This window comes from Sinohyriopsis cumingii, chromosome 15, assembly GCF_028554795.1.
Source record: "Sinohyriopsis cumingii isolate HCF-2022 chromosome 15, ASM2855479v2, whole genome shotgun sequence".
Lineage (NCBI taxonomy): Eukaryota > Metazoa > Mollusca > Bivalvia > Unionida > Unionidae > Sinohyriopsis > Sinohyriopsis cumingii.
The window spans coordinates 34090944-34110789 of NC_142975.1; the positions used below are offsets into that span (position 1 = coordinate 34090944).

Here is a 19846-nt window from a genome sequence, read left to right on the forward strand (position 1 = left end):
TATGTGTACAAATGAACTAATAAAAGAACCAAATAAAGGGATATGTGTACAAATGAACTAATAAAAGGGCCAAAGAAAAAGTGATATGTGTACAAATGAACTAATAAAAGGGCCATATAAATGGATATTTGTACCAATGAATTTATAAAAGGGCCAAATAAATGTTTTTAGTAAAAATGAACTAATAAAAGGGCCAAATAAAGGGATATTTGTTTTTTGGAGCAGAGATAAGGGATGTCGGTCTTTTTTAAGTAGATGTAAGGGATATGTTTTTGGAGCAGATGTAAGGAGATAAATCATTCCTGATATTGTGGCAAAACATATGAGGGATATCCCTGTTTTTGGAGTAGAGATAGGGAAATATGTATGTTTTGGAGTGGATATAAGGGATACGTGTGTTTTTGGAATATATGAAATGGAGCATATATGTTTTTGGAGTAGATATAAGGAGCATCTGTGTTTTTGGAGTAAATATAAGGGATGTGTGTGTTTTTGGAGTGGATATAATGGATATGTGTGTGTTTTTGGAGTGGATATAAGGGATATGTGTGTGTTTTTGGAGTGGATATAAGGGATATATGTGTGTTTTTGGAGTAAAGGTAAGGAGATAATTCATTCTTGAAATTGTGGCAAAATATGTAAGGGATATATCTGTTTTTGGATTAGATATAAGGGATATCTTTGGAGTAGATATAAGAAGTGTCTATGTTTTGCTAGTATATAAAGGATATAAACATTTGAAAGTGGATATATATAGATATCTATGTTTTTGGAGTAGATATAATATATCTATGTTTTGCAGTATATGTAAGGAGTATCTTTGTTTTTGGAGTAGATATGACATGTATCTTTGTGTTTTGGGTAGATATAAGGAGATATTTCATCCATGAAGTGGCAAAAATAATGTCTTATCTAATGAGACAATACATAAGGTTTACATGACATGAGTGAACAATTAGGTTTTCCTTATATATATATATATATATATATATATATATATATATATATATATATTAAAAGGTGTAAATCATTGATGTGCATGAATATTAACCTATCATGCAATGCAATTAGCAATTTAGACGAGTAAGCCATATGACTACTTCAGTGAAAAGAAATCCCATAATTTGATAATAATATGAGACAGTAACTGTTATAGATTTTTTTTATTTGAAATGTATTTCTTTAAATTGTGACTTTTGCTCAGTTGATTATTTTTTAAAATGAGAAATGAAGAAACTATTATTCATTAACACATTAATACAATGAACATTATTGGAGTCAGTCTAGCATCATCACTGTGTGGTTGAATCCAACATTATTGGGGTCAGTCTAGCATCATCACTGTGTGGTTGAATCCAACATTATTGGGGTCAGTCCAGCATCATCACTGTGTGGTTGAATCCAACATTATTGGGGTCAGTCTAGCATCATCACTGTGTGGTTGAATCCAACATTATTGGGGTCAGTCTAGCATCATCACTGTATGGTTGAATCCAGCAGTGTTCAGAGTATAACATCTTTTAAGTAACTGATTATTTAAATGATTGTCATTTACCTGTTATATAGTTTCCATATTTATCTTTTTATTTGTGCACTCAAATATAAATTATGTGGCGCTGAGAAGCTGGAGCTCTAGTTTGGTAACAAATCTGTCACCTAAATTTATAGTTACTTGATTTTGAGTTTTTGTTAATACTCATCTATGCCTGATTTCTCCAGTGTTGACAAACATACATGAATATGATGAAAGCTGAAATTGCTTGTTACCAAGTTTCCTTAATACATTTAATCAATACTTTTGCATTACTCTTTTTTATTTTGACATTTATCTTCTGTCATTTTGTCATAGAGTTTATGAGGTGACACAGAATACATGAAAAGAACTAGGTCACGGTAAATTCAGTCAGTGACAGTTTGCATGTTTTATGAGAAAATGTTTTTTAAATAAGCTCAGATTTAAAATCTACAAGATGTGGTCATTTTCTTTCTTTTTGGCATTTTTGATTGACATGTACTTGTTGCGTCACAATGATATTATTATGTATAGTATAGATACATACATGCCAACCTCTGGCGAGGAAAAAGTGTAATCCAAGTGGACAAAAAGAGTAATCCAAGCAGAAAAAGAGTAATCCACATATAACATGATAAAAATTCAATGAGCATATGTACAAAATAATTTATTTATCCCTCTGGACTTTTAACATCAGTTACTGCTTCAGGTTTTTATATATAACACTTTGAGCTTTAAAAAGCAGCAGACTATCATATTGCATTTAAAACACTTTGTATCAACCAAGACTATACATTTTTTGCACACCAGTAGAGCACTAAGTGCTAGGTTACAGAGCCTGGATCTGAATTCAGTTTTACTTTTGTTGACAATACTGAACAATCTCTCACATTCCGCATTAGAATGGTAAAGAATCAATATTAATTTCATAACCTGACAAGGAAGAGGAAATTTATATATTCCATATATTGGATCTTTTAGCTGGGAAATAAGATGAAAAAAAATCAACTCTGTCAGCATGAAGTTCATTGTCAGGTAGAGTGCCAACTTGATACCTCAGGAGTTCTTCTAATTTATCAGCAGCCTTCCCTGCAGCATACTGCATCATATGACAGAGACAACCTGATATGTACAATGATGGAGACATTTTTCAAAATATAGAATGCAACTCCTTTATGAATTCCAGTCATCACTGACGTGGTATTAGCTGAAAACCTGATATAGTTCTGCCAATTTATGTTTATTAAAACATTATCAAGCAAATGAAAAATGTTTTCTACAGTGGAATCTACTGTTAATTCTGGTAATGAAAGAAGAGCACTCTTACTTTGCCCTTTTTGTTGTCAAAGTTTCTTAAACAGACTGGATACAAAGTTACGTCATAATCACTACTCCTGTCTGTTGCAACGGCCCAATTTTCATGGCTTCTGCAATTTTAAGTGAAGTATCTTGTGCAAAAATTTTAACAATATTAGATGATTTTGTTCTTGCACATGCATATTTTCTGCAATTTTGGAATCAGGAAACATCTATTTGAACAAAGAACCAATGTAGTCTTCTACCTCTAGGGGTTGTCTGTATTCTATTAAGAACTCAGTAGATAATGCCTCTGCATTTATAAAATTCATGTCCACAATTAAGTTCTGCTGTAAAAAAGAAGTTACCTTAGTATTGGAGTTAGTAAAATGAGCTAATTCAAGGTTTCTTTGTTTTACCATCATGACCAATATTAAAATCCTTTCCATGCAGCCTGCAAGGAGGGGGTTGAATCTGCCCTAGCATGGAATGCCGTATTGTGTAATTCATCTCTGAATTGGTTTTTCATCTTTTCCTAATCCATCTATGAAATTATTTTTAAAATATTTTTGCTCCAACACACTCATGGACTGGAATAAATCTGACTTGACTTTTAGTGGCAAATACAAACGGACTGGTTCTGTACCAGATATGAATTGGAACAAAGAATCTGCAAGCAAAGATTAAAAGTTACAAAACCTGTCTGTTCACTCCTAACTAAGCCATACAGTTTCTATATATAGAAACAGAGGTCAAAATTGGAAAGTAGAAACCAGCGTGTTTCTTCGAAATAGGGAAAATGCTATAAATAGAACATAATACTGTTAGGAAAGTGCATGCAAGTCTTCGGACAAGCGCACTCTTATGTCGTAGTCATATAGAAGCCATCTTTTTCTAGAATATGGTCTGTGGGATTAATGGGATGTTAATAAAAATGAGAAAAGAAATTATTAACTTGTTTTGGAGGGGTATATACCGAAAACGTGTTATCTGAATACAGTTACGCATAAGGTGTAATTTAGTGAGAAAAAAAAAGCATAATGATTATGCCAAAAGCATAATGGTTGGCATGTATGTATTTATGATCTGTAAATCTTAACTATTTTTTAAATGTAAATACGTGTATTTGTATGTTATACAAATACAATTTATGTATAATATATATCTCACATGTATAAATTTGCCATTAAGAGGAAATTCTGCAAGCCTCATTTACTTGTAAAGTTTTTACAACTCATAATATATTAAGGATGCAGTTTGCATACTATATATATATATATATATATATAAATATATATATAAAATATATATATATATATATATATATATATATATATATATATATATATATATATATATGTATGTATATATGTATATATATATATATATATACAAACTTTTATGAAAGCCTGTGTGTTCCCACTTTTTTTACCTGTTTTTTAGGATGGATCTATTTTAGTGTTTTTACCTGGAATGGAAGAGATCACCCGACTTTGTAAGATGTTAATGGGGGAGACTATGTTTAACTCTGGTATGTTTGATTCTGTTCCAACAAAAGTGCTTTTCATTGATGTGCTTATGAATTCACTTGACTTGGCTTTGACTTGACTAATTAGGTGGAACTAATTTTCTTTCTTACCTTCTTTCTTTCTTTCTTTCATTCCTTCTTTGCATGTAATTTAATAAACACAGTAGTCTTAATGGCAGTCTTTTAGTTACCTTACTTTCCATTATTCCTTTATGCCCCAATCATCACGTGTCCATAAGAATTAGAGCCTAGTTTCAAAACTCTCAGAGACTTTTATGTTGGAGATTTTTTTTGGTAGTGGTAATGAATGGATGTGAGCAGAAGGGTTTGGAAGAGCTTTCTTCCTTCGTCTACATGGTATGAAATGGGAAAGACAACAACATTTTGTCTTTCTGTGATTACTTGATCTGTGACAGAGTGGAGCTTCTGTCTGACGTTAATGTAATTGGGTATGTATTCATGCAGAAAAATACTTTTTCTAACAAATTAGCTTGTTTTCAGAATACTGAATAATTTATGAGCTGTTAGGTTTCTCTGAATAATTATACATCACAATAATCAGAATTTTCAAGTTTAAAGTATTAGGGAGGGATTGTGGGCATTTGCCTTCCCTCCCCGCGGTCCTGATACCAAAAATAAAAAGAAGTTATAGGGTCAGAAATACAAGGTGATTCTTATAGCCTCTCTCAAACAGGTCATGTCCTGGGTCACCAATTTGCTCAGTCTAGTGATAGATCTACCCAGAAAGATCCTGGTAATACTGGATCTTTTCAAGTTCATGGGTGTGTCATCCCTGTCCAAACCGCTTCTTCTGCACACTTGGCTCTAATGAGGACAGCCTTGCAGGACAAACAATTTAAATTTTTGATTTTGGTGAGAATAAGGGCACAGAAACCTTCTACTCTGAAGATTTATGAGGGAAACCTTTCTGATTTAAATTGATGAAAATCGCTCACTCAGTTTCCAAATGGAACCTGTCAGGAGTTTTAACATGGCTCAAATTCTAGTAAATTCGAGCCTCTAGCCCACACTTCGCTAAAGTTACTGTCATACATGTTTCCTGATAGCTTTAGCTTCCACATGCAGAGTAAGCGAGCTACATGCCTTTTTCTGTTGACCAAACTATCCTTTACGTTATGTTAGAGCGTATGGTTCAGTGGTCCGCAATCACAACCAGTCTTTGTAGCCAAAAACAGGCTACCATCCATTGGTAAGCAAAGAGTTGTCATTTGCTCCCATTGTTCCAGAGACAGGTCAAGAGCAGTAGCCATATAAATTCCTGTTTGAACTCAAGCACTAATTGAAATGCACAGAGACAAGTCATGGCACAAGCAAATACCTCTTCCTCCCGGTGAAAGCCAGGAAAGAAGATACCACCCCTCAAGCCCATGTTTCATGGCTGAAGTGGATTACATGCTTGGCATAATCTGAGATCCAAGATCATGCTTGCCCCATGACAATTATTGCTCATGAGATTAGAACCATTTCTATGAGCCTCATGTTGAATGTAACATTTCGATCCGTATATAATAGAAGCTGTTGGATGGCATTCAGAGCCAAGTTTTTATGTCAGGGATTTAGTTTTGCAGAGAAAAAGCTTAGATATGGTAGGTCCGGTGGAGGTTGGACAGAAGTCTATCAGACCATCTAAAACAAACATCCTCTTAGCTTCATTGGATTCCCAGTGAAATTTTGTGGGTAAGAAGATTTCAATCTACATTTTCTTAACCATCGATAAGGGTCATAGGTCAAGTAACCCTAAGCTGTATTGGTTATTCTTATGGTACGTGTTTAGGCTTGAATAAACAGTAACACAAAAAAGAGTGAAAACAACAAGCTTTTAAAAATATAATAATTTATTTCCCTGGAAAAATTCTGTAAAAATAAACAAATATGAACTTACGGTTTTAAGAATCAAATCCAAAAATAATCCAAGAATAATGCATGAATTTTTTTTAGAAGTCCTAATAATAAAATGTTCTAATGATTTTAAGTTTGAGTCCAGACGAAGAATCCAAGATGGAAGACGATGATGTATGCTGTAATCTGTAATGTTGAAGTCCTTGTAGAAACAAGAAATATCACTTCGGTTTTGGAAATCTGAATGAATTTTTATAAGAGCTGTCTTTGTTCAAGAATTTCACATGAGCACACATAACTTTCCAGGGAAAAAAAAAGAATTAATCCTTTTCAATCCAAGTAATTTGAAATAACTCCAAACAGCACAACATACACCTTCCAGTGTAAATACTTCAACAAAATTCTCTAAACAGAACAATTCACAGGACCCTAATTGCTTGGTACAATGGATTCTAATGACAGAATTACACTAAAAGTATTAATTTCTCCATTGCTTTGGTATATTGTCATGGAGAGGATGAGCTCAATGATTACATTGATTTTTGATTCAGTGAGTTATTTGTCTGTCATAATATTACCATACAAGCAGTTACACTGAATAACCTCTTTTTCAGGTAAATTCATGATCATTCCACTTCATTCACTGATGCCTACATTCAACCAGAAACAAGTATTTGAGAGACCTCCTTCTGGAGTCAGGAAAATTGTCATAGCAACTAATATTGCAGAAACAAGGTAAGTAGACTTGATTAAAATTGTTAAAAATGAGAGTATGTGAGAGAGATAAATTTATTTAGCTTGCTACTAAGGTAGGGATACACTCATCCAAAATAATTGTTTAGGAATTCACAGTGATTTGCATTGTAAAACATTTTGTGGAATATTTTGGCATAGTAATTGACCAAATATATTTTACCTACTTTTGATCTTGCATCCTGCTTCATTTCTTTTCAACCTGTTTATGTCAGATGCTACAGCAGCAAATCCCACGCCAACAATATTCTAAGTTTATTCTCCCTTGCAAATAAATGTTAAATGTCAATTATTCATTAAAATATTTGTGTATGTTAATTGGTTTGAACTGTATGATATTTAAATAAAATTATAATAATTTGAACATTAATCGCTGAAATTCTAGGAATCATTCAAAGTACTTCCTTCTTCCTTTCATTCAGCAGTTATTTTTAATCTGCAACCTCCAAAACTTTGAATTTGGATCCACAGCAATTTGAGATTTTCAGATTTGACAGTACATTGTTAAAAATGTACCAAATGAACCACCTTATGTGGTCCGTTTTCACAGGAGGCATTGCTGGTGCTACCTGAGGCAGTTGTTGGATACAAGTTTTACCAGATCATGGAGGACCTAGTGAAGCACTATTATATCCAGTGTTCCTTATTTTCCTAAATGTTTGATTCATGGTCAGTGCATAAATTGATATTTTTCCAATTGGAATTTTAAAATCAAATTCTAAAATCAGTATTTATATTGTGATAAATATCTATTCATAAAATAGACTGATACATTTTTTTTTGTTTAAACTTAGCATACACTTTCATCCTAAGTTCAAATTTTTCTAATGTTGCCCCCTTTAAACATCCAGTAAGAACATCATGGTTGTCATCTTGAAAATCTTGTTATTACTACTTCTCCTGAATGGTTGGCCTTGTCAAGAGGGGAATTTCACTCAGCGAATTTAATACTTGTAGACATTATAAATGAAAATGATGTTTAGCTGACATTCATCATGGTGACCATCTTGGGACTGTTGTGATCACTACTCGACATGGAGTTTCACATCAAGACTTCATTTGACTTGAAGATGGGCATAGATGAGAATAATGCTGATCCAGTATGGTCACCATGGTAACCCTCTTTATTATCTTGTTATGGCTACTCTGTTTGAATGGGTCATCATCTATTTGATGTAGGGTTTTCATCCAAAATATTTCTGTAACTTATGACTTGTTTAATTTTTTTTATTTATTCCAGTATCACAATAGATGATGTTGTGTATGTCATAGACTGTGGTAAAATTAAAGTAAAGGACTTTAAACCAGAGAATAACTTGGCCACTCTGGAACCTCAGTGGGTTTCTAAAGCCAATGCCAAACAACGCAGAGGCCGAGCTGGCAGGTAAATCATGGATTATCTATATTTTCATTTGGTAAAATTGTTACACATTCACAATACCTCAGGAGAGGTTATACCATGTTACCTATGTCCATCCATCATGTCATATCCTCTCAGCTCGAATCCATCATCAATTTACATTTTGCTCAATAAGTAAGAAGGACTTAATAGACTGAAACCAAATATGGTATGAGGCTTTACATTAATTGATCTTAGTTATTGTTCTGTTTGCTTTTCATTATTTTTTTAACTGAAATTCATGGAGTTATGCTCTGTTTGACTTTGACTCTGTAATGTTGCATTTCAATCTCATTCTTGTTTGAGATATGTCTTGTAGCCCTTGAACACTGTGGCAAAATAAATGATGTAAAAAGAGGTATCTGTTTCAGTAGATATATACCTGACTTTAATGTTAAATTTTTAATAATCCCTAATTGCTTCTTCCATATCAGTTGCTGTATTCAACTGAAAATTTGGTACAAAATTACTATGTTATGTTTGTACCATATTATGCTAGAATTACTCTTGACACACCTGCATCATCACAAGGCCATTAACAGTGCCTGACAGAGCATTCCGAGAAGCGTTCATTTAGATATGTAAGTAAACAGTAAGTTTCAACATTGTTATATTGGATGTTTTCTGTTCCTGTGTTAATACCGGATATATAATTTTTCATGTGTTTCAAAAATATGTTATCAGGAGCACCTTACATGTCAGTATTTTATATTCTGGATGAAATTACCCTGGTCCATTTATTAAGAATTCATCCTCCCTTTGATGAAAATCCACAGAGAATTTGGGAAAGAAACCAGATTATAACACAGATCCAGTCTGCTGCTCATGTCACTTTACAAATGTGCTTTATTGTTCTTCTTTTCTTGGTGCCATTTACATTTCTGATGGGTTAGAGCATCCTACACTGATGCATGGGGTTGCAGGTTCCAACCCCAGCAGAGTCATACTGAAGACTTATAAAATGGTACTAACAGCTGCCTTACTACGCGCTCACCATTAAGAAGTTAGTGTTAGGACTGGTCAGCCTGGTGTCAGATACAGTGACTTGGTAGGACATGATGCTACAAGTCTGTGGCATGATGCCCCAGTGATAGACATCACTATAAACTGCCACACTGCAGACATAATAAGCTATATGACAAAAAATTGTTAAAAATCAGATTTTGTGAATATAAAAAAAAACTTGTGAAAACTACTAATCATTGTGCAAAGTACAGAGAACGACTTGTGTTTGTGAACTTGCTTTTCAGTGATGGTAATTTTTTTAATAAACAATAAGAAATTAATAACAAGTTCATAAACAATCACCTTACACATGTAAAACCTGAGAACTAAGTGCAGTAGGCCTGCAGTGGTCACGAGTCACATTTATAAAAAAATTTAAGCTGAATGCATGTACAATTTCATACCCTTTCAATTTCCAGCTAATAAAGCGGACATTGTTTACTGGTCAACTGATTGCGTCTAATAACACTGCCAAGCCCAGCAAACATCTTGGTAGCTTTTGTTTTTTTATGTTTATTAAAATGTGAGAATCTTTTATCAACCATTGCATTGTCTGCTGCTTGGTTATGTATGCAGTTAAAGAAGAAACATGTTGGCTGTTGTTTGAGCAACGATTGTATACAGAATTAATTGAAGACAATCACAAAGATGACTTACTGACTTTACTAATTGACCAGTAATAAGTAACATTTCCGATAATGTTTATTTTGGCATAGCACTTCAAGGATTTGGTGATATTGTTAAATTTCAGAAGCTGTGCCATGATTTTATTATATTAAAATTCATAGGCGAACTCTTCACCAAAATGATAATAAAATATAGATACATATATTTAAAATTTCATGAACCACGTCACGATCAAATTCATACGCAATCTCTTCACCAAAATGATAATAAATTTTGTATACACTTTTTCATGTACTTTAAAAAAGATAATATATTTTTCATGTGCCATGACCACATTATATCTGAATTCGCGATTAAATTGGGATTGCACTGTATATGGTCTTAGTAGTTAGAATGTTTTTAAGAAATTTACAAAATATAAAGTTTACACTTTATTTAATGTTCTTCTAGGGTGCAGGCAGGTGAGTGCTATCACCTGTACACCAGTTTAAAGGAGCATGAGCTGAGGGATTTTTTGCCACCTGAGATTTTGCGCACACGACTTGAGGAACTGTGTCTCAATATCAAGGTAATGCTGGTTGTGCTTTGACCTCACCTGTTGGTTATGCTGTTTTACACTTTTGTCATTATTTTGCACAAAGGTGTTAGTTTTATATTTTATGTTATACTTCCTTTCTTTGAGTCTGTTGCATGTTCAGTAAAATCTAGAGACATATATTTGTCTTTAGTCTTTATCATTATCTTTACTATCAAAAGAACATGATCCTAAGTGATTGTGCCAAGTTTTCATGATTCTATTTCTTCTATCCTTTTTTGGATAAGTATATTCATTATGATGGTTCATATTCACACTCATGAAAAGAAAGTGGCTGAGGCCTGTTACTGTTCTTTATGATTATGAAGTGACTTGGGTCTGTTACTGGTCTTTATGAGTATGAAGTGACAGAGGCCTCTTACTGGTCTTTATGATTATGAAGTGACTTGGGTCTGTTACTGGTCTTTATGAGTATGAAGTGTCTGAGGTCTGTTACTGGTCTTTATGAGTGTGAAGTGGCTGAGGCCTGTTACTGGCCTTTATGAGTGTGAAGTGACTGGGGTCTGTTGTTGTTGTTGTTGTTGTAGGGTTTAATGCCATTTTTCAGCACATAATAGGCTATACATGGTGGTCAGTATTAATGGTTGAGGAAGAACCGGGGAAAACCCCGGAAAGAACCACCAACCAACCAGAAGCTACTCGCAAGCTTTCTCACATACCCACATTAGCCGAATCCGAGACTTGAACCCACGCAGACAGAGGTGAGATGGCAGTGATCCATAATGGAGAGCGCTTTAGACCACTCGGCCACTCGGGGCCCCACTGGGGTCTGTTGCTGGTCTTTATGAGTATGAAGTGACAGAGGCCTCTTACTGGTCTTTATGAGTATGAAGTGACTGAGGTCTGTTACTGGTCTTTATGAGTATGAAGTGACTGAGGCCTGTTACTGGTCTTTATGAGTGTGAAGTGATGGGGGTTTGTTACTGGTCTTTATGAGTATGAAGTGACTGAGGTCTGTAACTGGTCTTTATGAGTGTGAAGTGACAGTAGTCTGTTGCTGGTCTTTGTGAGTATGAAGTGACAGAGGCATCTTACTGTTCTTTATGAGTATGAAGTGACAGAGGCTTCTTACTGGTCTTAATGAGTGTGAAGTGACTGAGATCTGTTACTGGTCTTTATGAGTGTGAAGTGACGGGGGTCTGTTACTGGTCTTTATGAGTATGAAGTGACTGAGGTCTGTTACTGGTCTTTAGGAGTGTGACATGACTGAGGCCTGTTACTGGTCTTTATGAGTGTAAAGTGACGGGGGTCTGTTACTGGTTTTTATGAGTATGAAGTGACTTAGGTCTGTTACTGGTCTTTATGAGTGTGAAGTGACAGAGGCCTCCTACTGTTCTTTATGAGTATGAGGTGACTGAGGTCTGTTACTGGTCTTTATGAGTGTGAAGTGACAGAGGCCTCTTACTGGTCTTTATGAGTGTGAGGTGACTGAGGTCTGTTACTGGTCTTTATGAGTGTGACATGACTGAAGCCTTTTATTGGTCTTTATGAGTGTGAAGTGACTTGGTCTGTTACTGGTCTTTATGAATATAAAGTGACAGAGGCCTCTAACTGGTCTTTATGAGTATGAAGTTTCTGAGGTCTGTTACAGGTCTTTATGAGTATGAAGTGTCTGAGGTCTGTTACTGGTCTTTATGAGTATGAAGTGACTGGGGTCTGTTACTGGTCTTTATGAGTATAAAGTGACTTGGGTCTGTTACAGATTTTCGTGAGTTTGAAGTGGCTGAGGGTTGTTACTGGTCTTTTTGAGTGTGAAGTGACTGAGGTCTGTTACTGGTCTTTATGAGTGAAGTGACCGAGTTCTGTTACTGGTCTTTATGAGTGAAGTGACCGAGTTCTGTTACTGGTCTTTATGAGTGTGAAGTGACTTAGGTTTGTTACTGGTCTTTATGAGTATGAAGTGACTGAGGTCTGTTACTGGTCTTTATTAGTGTGAAGTGACTGAAGTCTGTTATTGTTCTTTCTGACTTTGAATTTACTGAGTCTTTGTACTGTTATTTCTGGCTATGAAGTTATTGAGGCTACTTCTCTGTATTGGATTTCTGGACTAATTATTTTTAAGACCAGTCAAATACTGTATTTGCCTGCCTACAGGTTGATGTGGAATAAAAGTCGAACGAGCAGATTTGGTAAATGTTCCATCATTCATCCATGTATAAGTCGATGCTGAGTATAAGACAAGGCCATATCAATATCTTGGCTTCATCTTTTTCACTTTGTTCCACACAGCATTACAGATTTTATCCTATCTGTAACTCAGTAAGCATTCCGGTCTGGATCAATAAATGTAACTGAAAGTACCTAATTTGTTTCACACAAAGTATTTTAAATGTATTATGTACTTTTACTTTCATATAATGACGCTGACCTAAAAATTTATAATGTCGCTGACCTGAAAATTTTTTGAGTTACAGATAAAATTGGCAATATTGTGTGGAATTAAACTATAATAACTTGCGGTTTCATAACTGTTAAAATTATCACTGTATGCTATTTCAGATTACCAGCATTAGGGAAATTGCATCATAGATGATAAAATGCTTTTTCCACATTTTTTGGGAAGAGAGATAAAGAAAGAGATATGTATGTATTCCTTAGCATTTTTCTTCTTGTCCATGTGATAAAAATAAAATACGGCCATATATATATATATCTAATAAAATGTATTACTAAATAGAGATAAACAGTTTTATCAGTATTTGTATTATGTATAATGCACACTTATTAGAGATAAAGAAAATGAATAAATAAATAGATGAAAAAAAATTTTAAAAAAATAAAAAAATATATATATAAAATATATCTTGATATAATCTTGACAATGTTAAATAGGTTATCAGAACTCAATTTATATAATAAAAAATATGGTGTGCATAATGCTTACTATCAAATATTTTATAAATAATTAATCATATTATATTGAGAATTAATTTATAAATTCACTTTCATTTTTAAAGAATTAGTAAACTTATTTTTATGATATTAGATTATACTTTTACCAATTAAGTTTTTCTGCAAAGTAAAATAATATGAAACTATTCTTATCTAATTGTAAACAGGGGACATAATTCACAAAAGAAATTTTAAAAAATTAATGAATGTTAAAAATGTAAGCTATGATGTCATCTTGTTTATGTCATATTGTTTATTTCATTGATCACTTAGAAACAACATATTTAATGACGTAAGCAATGATACTGAATTTAGTTTGAATTCAGTCTGATGAAGCATTAAAGTGAAACCAGTCACACATTATATATATATATATATATATATATATATATATATATATATATATATATATATATATATATATGAGAGATAGAGAGATATCACCTTATTGCCCCTGTTTAAATGAAGCTTTTGTCAAAGAGAGAAAAAAATTAATAAATTAAATAGTAAATGTAAACTATGACAATACATACCATACTGCTTCAGGGTTTGAATATTCACAATAGTTACTTCCATTCAGACTCCATTTACTAGGCTAAATCCCAAAAATAACCATTTTGCATGCCGTCTAATTTTCTTTGCAAGTGTAACAACAAATAAGATCATTTTTTTAAAGTGCATGTACTCTTCCTGTACTCAGGCAGCAGTTGTTTGTGATCTTTGCACATGCTTTAAGTTATTTTAAATTGCTGTCAGTCCTGTTGGCAACTTCAAAAGATGTCATTAGTTGAGAAATGTACATGAGTAACAACCTGGCATTTCCTTTCATTGTATGGTACCATATTCATCATGCTCATGGTTAGCCTCATTTCCCTGCTGGTAGTCTCAGTAATCTGATCTGGTCCACCAAATCTTGACCTCGAACAGATGTTAGCTTTGGATAAGCTGACTACAGCTGTAGCATATTTATTTAGCATGTAAATACCACTACAAAGCCACATGATTCTTGAACAGTGGAATTGATAACTAAAACTAGAAAGGGTGCCCCGAGTGGCTGAGTGGTCTATAGGGCTCACCATTATGGATCACTGCCATCTCACCTCTGTCTGCATGGGCTCGAGTCTCAGGTTTGGCTAATGTTGGTATGTGAGAAAGCTTGCCAGTAGTTTCTTGTGGGTCGGTGGTTCTGTCTGGGGTTTTCCCGGATTCTTCTTCCACCATTAATACTGGCTGCCATGAATAGCCTGTCTAGTGCTGAAAAATGGTGTTAAACCCTACAACAACAACAGCAACAAAACTAGAAGGAATAGCTTACCTAGTGGTATTAATTGATGGTGGAATATAGTACTACACTTTTGTACATGAGTATGATCACAGTCATCAAGTAAGTGAACAATAAAGATTACTGTACAATCATCAATCATCAAGACATCTCTCTCTCTCTGTCTCTGTCTGTCTGTTTGTCTGTCTGTCTGTCTCATAATGGGGCATAATTTTTATTTGATCATGAGGTGCAGTGAGAAAATTGTGATGGAATATCTGTCTTTGTCATGGTTATTCGTCTTCTAACTTGTCAATTCTTACACTCCCATATCAAATTTAACCCTTTACCTCATGCAAGCGTCTTTGGATGCCTCTAATCCATTCGCATGGAAGTGCCTTTTGACGCCTCTACTCAATTCACATGGAAGCGCCTTTTGACGCCTGCTGTAAACATCAGCCATTTTGAGCTGGTTTTCATAGCGCCACCTTTGGGGAAAACCCCCATTAGATACTACATTCATTTCTGCGAATGACAATTATGTCAGATAACGTAGTTGCTGTTTATGTACTGGTCGATATCTGCTTTTAAAATAACTGGGTCGTAATCTCCACTCTCCAAAATGGTGGTCGCTGCTGTTTATGTACTGGTCGATATCTGCTATTTAAAATAACTGGGTCGTAATCTCCACTCTCCAAAATGGTGGTCGCGGATTTCATTCAGTACTTACGAGTTTTCATGATTAGAATCACAACTATGAAAGATTCAATAACTTAGGTAAAGGCTCTGATATTGATATATGCAGCAATTAGTTTTTATAAATTATCAAATTCAGATGACTTATTGATGTAAACGCAGACGAAAAACATGTAAATTTCGAGTATGGGAAATGGCAGCTATGGTTGGTCACGCGGCCTCACTGACATGACAGTGAACGAGTTCTCTGAAGATTTTAAAGCACATAAAAAATTCTTCTGTGAAAAATAATTACACAGCTATAACAATCGGACTTTACTCTTAAATATTTCCATATATAATAGATGTGTACCAAAAATGTAAAATGGTGAAAATTGCTGTTAAACGTAACTTACACTACATTGCTTAACAGTTCACAGGCAGGCCTATGCATATGCTGTCGACTAGGTAACAGTTCTTCCATTTATAGTGCACTGCACTTTGCCACTATGCTCTATGAGGTAAAGGGTTAAACAACATATATTACAAAACAATGTATATTATTAATGCATGATGCTTTAACGATAATACTGTCGATCATTTAATTGTTTAAAATCCTTCTCAGTGTGGGGTCCCATATTTTTTAATGCACTGTCTATTCCCCAAAATGAAATAATTTATGTTTTTACACACTATTTTTCAGTTTTGGAGAATTTTTTCTAGATGAATGATGTCACTTACGATAAGGTGATATGGATGACAAAATCCATATATAAGTCGATTCGGAGTATAAGGTGAAGCTAAGATTTCTGGTTAAAAAGTACCATCTTATAGGCAGGCAAATATGGTATCCAGATGATAACTCTTTTTTTGTTACTAGCTGTGTGGGTATTTTCAGGGAAATCAAGAAAGACAGGTGGTCTCATAAAAAATATTTATTGATATCACAATAGGAGCTTAAGTAGATTCTCTGTGAAAGAAAGAATGACAGAAGACAAAATGTGAAAAGAAGAACAGAGACACATAATTTTTCTGAATTTCAGTCTGGAGAAAGCAAATTGTTTTGCTGCTGTCCAGAAGTGTCTGATTATAATATCCAGTTTCTGTATTTGGTAGTAATCATGCGTCCGGAACAAACACCACCAAAAGTTGCTGTGGGAATTAGTGATTTCCCAGCATGGCATAAAGTACTGGATAACAAGATGATGATGAAGAAGACGAAGAATCTATCTGAATTAAAAGATTGATTAGAAAGGGGTCTAACATTGTGCAAAAATGTGTATGGCTCATTTGGAAAAAACTAGTAAGGTCCATGCTCATGATAATTAGAGTGCAATATTGACTTTACATAGCGTCATTTAACTTAATACACCACTCCCTCGATAACTTGCACCCCGATAACGCATCAACCTGTTTATAACATGGGGTCAGGTGCAGATCCCATTTTTTAAACCAGAAAATACCCCAAAAATTCATCCTTATTTCTTGAACTTGAAGTAAATCGCATTAAAAATTGGTAACTGAAATGTTGATATGTCGCTTGTTTTATGGTCTAAAATGGTAGATAGGACCTGGAAATTTTAATCAACATTTTGAAATTATCAACTTTTTATTGGAAGTCATATAATTGGTTACATTTTCTTTTTTTCTTTCCAAACGACATTCTTAATATACCATAATTAAAGATATTCAAGGAAATTTTGAGCAATGAAAATGTCACTTACACCTAGTGTATGCTGTATATTAGTATTTAAATGCCAATTAAATAATTTTTATTAAGTGAAATTTGTGTTTTAATTCTGTCTTTTGGTTCCTCTTAAGTGTAATCATCATAAATGCAACATGTATTTAAACGAAAAATGTGTCAATCTACCGTAACAAATTTATCCTCAAGCATTTCTCTGAGAACCTAATTAAGTGCCGACCGTGTTTTGATAACTGACTTGCGGAAATATTTATCATATTGTTGCACTGAATTAAAAGCTGGCCTCCTTTGTATTATCACATTAACTGCATCTTTTGAATCAAATAAAGGATGTGAAATAAAAGAAAAGTTGAAACTAAAAGGAATGCAGATCCTACATTCTTAAAATCTAGCTGCCATGGTTGTATGTCATGTGACCACATTTCATTTGATCAGTCAAACACTGTTACAAATGTTGTTGTGTATGTAACATAATTAAACTACCTTAAACTAACCAACTCATTCATATCTGTGATCAAAGATAGCAAGGCAACCAAGTGAAATGAATACTTCATAAAATAAAGAGCTTGGTTTTACAGATACAGACCAATTTTGGTCAAACTAGTTTCAGAGAAATCCTGAACTGGCAATTATGAACGATAAGAAGTTTCACTATTACTTCCAATGAAATCACGAAATCAATATTGTACTAATTGAACAATACAAAATTTGAGATTTGATGTAGACGATTGTCTCACAAAATAAATGTTGCTAGTTTTTGAAGAAAAAAAATAGAATCTTGTTTGGCGGTGTATCAACAGTTAGTCTGTTTCCCTGCTACTTTGACTCACAACTCAGTACAGTACAATTAAATACAGCTCCAGGAACCAGACTAATCAACAAAACAAAAACCAGTGACATAATACATAGACTTTTTTGTGTACACATGATGGTTGTTGAAACCAGTATAAATGATCTTTCACATGTTGGATATTTTGAAAATAAATGTTAGTTATACTAAATAACGAACAACTTCATTCGAAAAGCAAGTTATTAACAATTATTATCAGCGGGATTGTAAAATGAGGATTCAGTCATTAATCAGCCCAGTTCCATACCCCTCATTGTTTTCTCAATGTATGAGCATTAATTAAATTTTGGGGAAATTCCTCGATAACTTGCACCCTCACTTATAATGTGGTCTATATTTTGTGCACCCTGTTGTGTGCGAGTTATCGATGGAGAGGTGTATTTCACAGTAAGTTTGCTAAAATATTCTCAACACCTTGAATATTTTCAGGCATACATTAACCTAAATTCATACTCTGAGCCTAATGGAGATTATTGTAAATATCCCAAACCATCTGTGCACAATTTACCCACTTAGAGAGACTGGTTAAGAACTGCATCTATGCAGGTTCTTTTGCACTTAGAAGTTTCATTATTGATAATTTCTTCACAGGATTTGTGAAAACTTCAGTATTAAACTTTGACAGCCTCTTGAAAAATCACAATTATAAAAGCCACATCGTGACATATTTTACATATAGATCCATCCCAGCCTGATCATTGACTGACACAGCCACAATGTGCATGAAAACCTGACAGCTATTCAGCCATACAATGATGGCCACTAAAAAAGGCTTGGCTTCTTTTCTGGTGTGGCCTCTTTTTAGACTGGTGTTACAAGGGATGGGGTAACTGCCTTATTTAAAATTGATTTTTAAAAGTTTTGTATGTAAATCTGGCATAACTTGTTTTTGCTTCAGCTCCTGAAGTTGGGACAGATTGAACCTTTTGTTAGCAAGGCCATGAATCCCCCATCCCTACAGGCCTTACACAGTGCAGTGGTTACCTTGCAAAATTTGGTAGGTTACCCATTTTTATACATGCATTTCTATAGAGCTTTTTGGTATGGCACAGTGTCCATATTGCATTGTGTGTAAATCCATTGTCCATTATACATCTGTCCATCCACAGTTGCCTGTTACCACCATTTCTCCATCAGATAATTAACTGATTTCATTAATATTTTAAACTTTTCCGCCATGTCCTGGATGTTACAAGAATAAATGTTTGCTTGCAACTGTTAATAGTGCTTCTCATTAATTACAGTTCATAATCAGTTTTGACCAACCAACGTGCTGCTTCTTTAATATAGTAAATCAAAAGTTTGATAAAAATTGTGTATACAACATTTGTGTTGTTTCTGGTGAATTTATTTATATTTATGGATTTGTATTCCCAATCATTATTGTAGATTGAGATATTGATTCGTAATACTCAGGTTTTCACTGGTGCATTTAGGGTGCTTTGGTAATGTGAGTTTGTCAAAACTGCACCGTTGTTATATTTGTTTTGTGCATTTGTTTTGTTTTTCTGCTCTCTTTCACTGCTGAGATGTTACAGATTATCAGTCAAGTGTAAGAAGTACAGATGCTTTAAAGTTATGAAGGAAAATTACAAGATGTGTCTTGCTTGCACAGATGTTCTTCCTCACACCATTGTAGAGTGTATTCATTGTGGGTCTTGAAAAGGCATTTGAAGGGCAACAAGAAACTGGCATTCTCAGAATCTACAGTACACCAAGTATTAAGCATTAAACAAATTATCTAAATCTTTGGCCAGTGGTATAGTGGCTGTCAAGATGCTGCCCCTACCACTGCTGAGGATACCGAAAATGGTGCCTACAGTGATATTTACTTTTAGGTGCTGTCAAAGCTGTGCCAAGCCATTCTACTTAAAGATATGCATGCTT

General features: G+C 34.1%; 1 protein-coding gene across 2 annotated transcripts in view; it reads left to right on the forward strand.

The window, feature by feature from the left end:
- Positions 1 to 19846, forward strand: part of LOC149781581 (ATP-dependent DNA/RNA helicase DHX36-like) — a 116248-nt gene that overhangs the window by 52857 nt on the left and 43545 nt on the right. For both annotated transcript variants that reach the window (XM_089935625.1, XM_089935626.1), the window contains exons 15-19: positions 4253 to 4340; positions 6812 to 6932; positions 8191 to 8334; positions 10432 to 10549; positions 18858 to 18956. In XM_089935625.1, coding sequence (XP_089791751.1) covers positions 4253 to 4340; positions 6812 to 6932; positions 8191 to 8334; positions 10432 to 10549; positions 18858 to 18956 — 570 coding nt within the window. The remainder of the gene's footprint in view (positions 1 to 4252; positions 4341 to 6811; positions 6933 to 8190; positions 8335 to 10431; positions 10550 to 18857; positions 18957 to 19846) is intronic.